Source organism: Hyperolius riggenbachi, chromosome 2 (genome assembly GCF_040937935.1).
Source record: "Hyperolius riggenbachi isolate aHypRig1 chromosome 2, aHypRig1.pri, whole genome shotgun sequence".
NCBI lineage: Eukaryota > Metazoa > Chordata > Amphibia > Anura > Hyperoliidae > Hyperolius > Hyperolius riggenbachi.
In genome coordinates this window covers 92748609-92755424 of record NC_090647.1, presented here as the reverse complement: position 1 = coordinate 92755424, position 6816 = coordinate 92748609, and the positions used below count along the sequence as shown (strand labels likewise).

The following is a 6816-nucleotide window of genomic DNA, read 5'->3' as shown; positions in this document are numbered from 1 at the left end:
ATGTATATTTTTCTACACAATTACATGAGGGCGCTTAGTCTCTGGTTCACTTTAAATGATCATTCGCAGAATCGTTACAGTGGAATTTTTCATGGATCGGGGATAGATTGCTGAATTGGCGAATCCATCTTCACATGGGTACTTATCTTAAGCTTTCTGCAGGCATCAGGTGACTACAGGAGTACATGTAAAAGTAACACCCACTGTCAACTCTAGAAGTGGATGTACGTACATCATAATAATTTTCCCACATAATCTGAAAGGGGGAAAACAGTATCTTCCTTTAGCTTTTTATACAAGTACCTTTTCTTGTTTGGCCATAGTTCATCTTTAAAGAGACACTGAAGCGAAAAAAAATTATGATATTATATTATGATCTAATTGTTTCCAGTACAGGAAGAGTTAAGAAACGCCAGTTATCTCTATGCAAAAAAGCAATTAAGCTCTGCGACTTTCAAAGTCATGGAGAGGGCTGTTTTCTGACTTTTATTATCTCAACTGTTAGTTAATTTTTTACTTTTCCTCTGCCAGAGAGGTCATTGGTTTACAGACTGCTCTGAAAGAATCATTTTGAATGCTGAGTGTTGTGTAATCTGCACATATTATAGAATGATGCAATGTTAGAAAAAACACCATATACCTGAAAATAAAAATGAGAATATTTTCTTTGCTGCTAAACTTCTAGTAATTATTCATAGTACACAACCAATTCATTATATCATTTTTTTTCACTTCAGTGTCTCTTTAAAGCCCAACTAAAGTAGACTTTAGCTTTAAATAACAATGCTTAAAGTGAACCTTAAGCCAGAAAAAAAAAAAGAGCTTTACTCACCTGGGGCTTCCACCAGCCCCCTGCAGCAGTCCTGTGACCTCGCAGCCACTCACTAATCCTCTGGTCCCCCGCTGCCAGCTAGTTTCGTCTTTGCCGACAGGCCCGTCAGGACTGGCCACGCGTATCTTTTTCCGCATTCCCAACTGTAATTAGCGCTATTACCTACGCGTAGATATGCGGCAACGCATATTTTTGTACGCGTTGCGGTCCGCAATAACGCTAATTACAGTCGGGAATGCGGAAAAAGATACGCGTGGCCAGTCCTGACGGGCCTGTCGGCAAAAACGAAACTAGCTGGCAGCGAGGGACCAGAGGATGAGTGAGTGGCTGCGAGGGCACAGGGCTGCTGCAGGGGGCTGGTAGAAGCCCCAGGTGAGTAAAACTTTTTTTTTTTCTGGCTTAAGGTTCACTTTAAAGGTGTGAGTACAATTATCTGATTGCCCGCTAAACACCAAAAAAAAAAGTTATTTTGACAATCTACCTCTGATATCCAGATACAATGATCTGAACACAACATAGTACCCACTCCCATCCATGATGGCAGGAGTGAGGTCATCTCCAGTCTACATAAAGGTGCTAAATGGTTGATAAGAAGGAGGAAGTGCTACTAAGAACAGCAGAAGTCTATGGCTATAATAATGTAAACATCTCCCCAGTTAGCAGAATCCCTGCCCTCAGAAGCGCATTTCTCATTTCCACAGCTTCTTTAGGTAGACCGGAGACCATTCAGTATTTGAGAAGAAGAGCATTTAGCTGCAGTGGGGAGATCTATGTATCTAGCCATCCTAAGTAAAAGGTCCAATTTAATTTTGTTTAAAGTAAACCCGAGAGGAAAATAAACCGATGTGATAAACAATTCTATCTATCCTTTTCCTAAAAATGACTTTTAGATATCTTATGGTTTTATTCTAGGATTAAACATTTACAAAGCAGATTTAAGGTTTTATTGTCTGCGCAATAGCAGGGTCTCAAAGAGTCCCAGGCCCTTTATTCAATTCCCTTTTACTCCTACACAATATTTTCACACCTTATGAACGAAATACCAAGCCACCAGCAAACAAGTACATTTTGTCAGTACTCGTTAACCTACTTTTTCAAGTTCAGTGTTGAATATTTTAAACAGGAGACAAATTTTTTTTCTAGGAGAGAAACTGAATTGAATAAGGACCCCAGGGTTAAAATATATGAACTATTGTTTATCCTCTTCATTCTGAAATTGTTCTCTGCCAGGAAAATATCAGACAAGACCGAAGCGTCACTTGCATGCCTGAAGGTTAACCCTTTCAGGCAGTGAAAGGAAAAAAAAAAAGAAGGAACACAGCCTTGTTAATATATTCAGCATTGTACAAACACGTTTGCCTCATGTCACTTTGGGTACACTTCAAATACAAACATTACAGGCAAACAGATTGTATTTGTGTGCATGTTGTGAGAATTGTTATAGTTAAAAGTTAAACATCAGGACTAAGCTTTGCCCTGCTAGATCAGAGACATCAATGTTGAAGTCCAGACTGCAATTATTACATAGGTCTTAGTCTGATGCTTCTCAAAGGAACCTGTAGTAAGGGAAATATGGATACTGCCATCTTCTAGAATCTAGAGCAAGGCAGGTGGAAGCTTAAAAAGAAAAATGTCATCAATTGCTCTTCAAATTCCTCTAAACTGAGGATTAGTTTAAGATTTAGTGAGCCTGGTTTGATGGTGTGAACGAGACGCATACCACTGTTCCAATTTCTTTAAAGAGGACCTAGGTTGTTATATTGATAAGCTTTATTAAAAAGATTTTTATATGAAAGTTTATCAAGATGACAACATTTGTCGTCTTTGAAGGATAACCAAGGCGGTGGGGGGGGGAGTGGATTAGATTTAGGGCCGGTTTCCATTACAAAGTGATGTGAATGCAGCTACCTAGCCGCATTGCATCACTTCCGCATCTCCCGATGCGGAAGTCAATGGAGGAGATGGGACGCGGATGCGGCCGTGCGAGAATCTGCAGCATGCTGCAGATTCTCGGATCGCTCCGCACAACATGCACGCAGTGGAAGCTCTTCCATTGGCGTGCATGTGTTTCAGCATACATGCGGTGCGATGTGGCTTTGTAGCCGCATCGTACCGCTCCTAGTGGAAACGGGTCCTTACTCACATGGGGCTTCTTCCAGCCACTAGCAGTGTATTAGGTTCCTCACTGTAGTTCCGAGGCCCTCTTGGGTGCTGCTGTCCCCTACAAAGGAAACTGTGCGAGCCAGTCTACATGCCTCTTTCAATCACGCCCCTGTGGACGGGAGTGTCCTGGAGTTGCGTAGTGTACAAAGACTTACACAGCAATCAAGAGAGGTACACGGACGGGCTCGGGCCTGCACAGTAGCCACAGCTATAGCTGTAATTAGGTTTACAGCAGCCCAGATTAATAATCCTAAACTACCACCCCGGACATCCTTTAACCACTTGAGGACCGCAGTGTTAAACCCCCCTAGTGACCAGGCTATTTTCTAGCAAATAGGCCACTGCAGCTTTAAGGCCTCGCTGCAGGGCCATCCAACTCAGCACACAAATATTATTTATTTTTTACTCCTCCCTCCCTCCCCCAACCAATCAGCGTGATCGGTTGTCATAGGCTTCAGCCTATGAAAGCGGCTCACTTACGCAGCTACAGAGGGGACAGCCGTGTCACACGGCTGTCCCCAGTACAGCGCTGCCTTAGATCGCAGCGCCGTAATGGTTAGACGGCGGTTTAGCCGTCTAACAGTCTCCTAGCGGCTGGGAGACTGAAAGCAGAGCTCCGTCATCAGAGCGTGGAAGCGCGCGCATCAGCACACGCGATCCACTGCAAACTCCGCCCCAAGGACCTTACGCCAATCGGCGTTAGGCGGTCCTGGTGCTGCCGCCGCGCCCAGAGCGGTCTTAAAGTAGTTAAGACTGACCACTCTCATACTCATGCTTTTAATAACATATTTCCGCCATTCAAGACAGTGAGACGTTGACAGCAGAGAAGCCGGCCATCAGCTGTATGACAGCTGTGACTGTACTCTGTCCATAATGCATGGTTGAGATCCCGTCAGACAAGCAAAAAATAGATACATGTTACCAGCTTGGCAGTATGTAAAAATAGCAGCTGTCAAAAAGCAGGAACACAGTGATCGAATAGCAGTTTATATGCCATTGTTAGCATGTTTTATTAACTCTATTGCTGCAGTAACCGTACAGTCACCAGCTACTTTTATTCCATAATAAAAGTGAAATTGTTCTTAATGAAGCAAAGGTCATATTATCCATTGAGGTGCAAGAGTACTAATATAGTTCATATAGAATTGCCAATCAAAAACACCATCAAGATCGAATAAACAGCCAGACTAGAACATCATGGCTTCCAGTCCATCCTCCATAAAGCGCTTATAAATAGCCATAAACTTTGCCACAAAGGCTTCCAGGTGATAAATGGCTTTGCTGCCGAGCTGCAGACGATGCTCGTAGTAAGCTGCCATCTGGGCCACGTCGGCTTTCAGCTGCCCATCACAGTTATTGAGGAGCTCTGATAGCAGGGACTGCAAAGTAAACACACAAAACAAACAGGGAGGTTAGCATGGGCTAAAGCAGTTTAACTTTCCATAGGAGTATAAACAATACAGTCCACAGAGTTTCCTGTCTCACTTGAACAACGATGACTTGTTGACAAGAGCACATCTGTCACTTGCACATAGTAAAAGCACACATAACACAGCCAGTCTGAATACACACACTTCATTCATGAGGCTTAGCCACACCAGCACAACTCACTGAAATAGTGAAGGGCGATTAACCACTTCCGCCTTCAGTGTATTTTCACCTTATGCATCTGAGTCATGTGTACATTTCAGCGCTACTCCCAGTCATTCGCCAACAACTTTACCACTACTTATTACAACAAAATGATCTATGTCTTATTTTTTCTGCCACCAATTAGGCTTTCTTTGGGTGGTACACTTTCCTAAGAACTATTTTTTTTCTCAATGCATTTTAACAAGATTAAAAAAAAAATTGGCAATTATAGTTTAAAAATAATACATGCTACCATAATTAAAATCCATGCAGCTTATTTGCCAATTTGTTCCAGTTATTACACCATTTAAATTATGTCTCTTCACAATGTATGGCGCCAATATTTTATTTGGAAATAAAGGTGTATTTTTTCAGTTTTGCGTCCATCCCTGTTTACAAGCCCATCATTAAAAAAACAGTAGTATACCCTCTTGACATGCATATTAAAAAAGTGTTCAGTCCCTAAGGTAACCATTTGTGTTTTGGGGGTTTTTTTGCAAAAGATTTATTTTGGTATTTATAGGAGAGTATGTGAGGTAAGGTGTTAATTTTAAATTACTGTATATACTCGAGTATAAGTCTAGAAATTTAGGTTTGACTCACTAAATAAAAAGTATAGGGGTCGACTTATACACGAATCACGGGCAACACTGAGCACACTGAGTAATGTATGTACTATTAGTGACATCCCCATTTGCAGAAATGTACCCAGTGGCAAGTGACACAGTCTTGATAATGGAAATGCCAAAAAAAACACAGGTCTGAAAGTCCTGGCTGCAACAATTAACAAGGAAAGGGGCAGCGGGAAAATACTGTGCTGCAAGAAGGGGAGTGAATAATTGCTGCACTTGGGGTCCTGGAGGAATTATTGGCTGCACTTAAGGGACAGAAGGGGTTAATGACTGCAATACTGTATGCGGTGCAGTCAATAACCCCTCCTGGTCCCCAAGTGCAGCTGTTAATTCTTACTGGGCCCCAAGTGCAGCCCTTAACTTTGCTGGTTAGACTTATACTTGAGTCAATAAAAATTCCAGATTGAGAGGGTCATATACTGGAGTCGACTTATATACGAGGTCGACTTGTATTCGAGTATATATGGTATGTGTAGATCTCTTTATTAAAATAAATTGATGTAGGTGTAATTTTACTATTTGGACACAAGATGCCCTCACTCATTAGCTTCCTGCGTGTGCTTTTAATACGCGAAACAGGAAGTAATGAGTAAGTGTAATTACAGTGTTTACAAGTGACCGCAGCCATCTCATTGATCCGACGATCATTAACACTGGGACCTAGAACAAATTCCCAATTATTGATCTCCAGGCTAACGGGCAGTGGCAAGAACGAGCGCAGAAGCGTGCGCACGAGCCAGCAAGAGCACGCACAGCGGCGATCGCGGTGAAATATGTACATCTACGCCCTTGAGGCTTAGATGAAGGGTTTTTTTTCCCTTTGGGGTGGGGGGGGGGGGGGGGGGGTAGAAATACTGTAATATAAACATTAAGTGGTTAAACCTCTGTAGTAAACCTGCAGAACACAACCCACATTTACAAAAGTGAAACAAGAACAGGATAGGATATGTATTTATATAGCAATTCTATCTTCCACAGCTCTTTACAGAGTGTCGTCATGTTACTAACCGTCCAATCAGAATTATCGATCAAACCAGATGGAAAATCTTGCTTGAATGGGGGCAGGACAGTAGACTGACAGTCCATAGTCTCACTGCATCGAGCAGTGCAACGCTGTGGTTCAATAAATTTTATGCTGATTTCCATAGAATATCTATGGGCAGTGTGTGGAGGGAATAGAACCATCTCTGAATAGAAGGATCTATCTTATGCGCATGTTGGGCAGCCATCTTCCAGTTCCAGTATATGGCCACCTTAAAGAGGAACTGTACTATTGTTTTTCTTAAAGTACTCTATAAATTAGTCAGGGTTTGCCCATTGTAAAAAAAACTTTTCTGGCCCAGATTTACATTTTGAAATTCATCACGGGTGGCAACTTTTAGTGCCATCAGGTGTATATCTGTGGAATGTTTGTATACGCTTGCTTGGAAGACAGCAGAAATACTCTAGTCTACCACAATGCTTTTGGAGGAGAATTCTACCTAGATTAGTAGCCTAGGCTGCGACATCCCTAGAAGGGCGGGGTTACATACCAAAATACAACAATAAGTACTGTAG

General features: G+C 42.1%; 1 protein-coding gene across 1 annotated transcript in view; it reads right to left on the bottom strand.

The window, feature by feature from the left end:
- Positions 1–3976: 3976 nt before the first annotated feature.
- RFC3 (replication factor C subunit 3) overlaps positions 3977–6816 on the bottom strand; it is a 29500-nt gene continuing 26660 nt past the window's right edge. Inside the window, exon 9 of the mRNA XM_068267060.1 lies at positions 3977–4374. Coding sequence (XP_068123161.1) covers positions 4183–4374 — 192 coding nt within the window. The 3' untranslated portion in view covers positions 3977–4182. The remainder of the gene's footprint in view (positions 4375–6816) is intronic.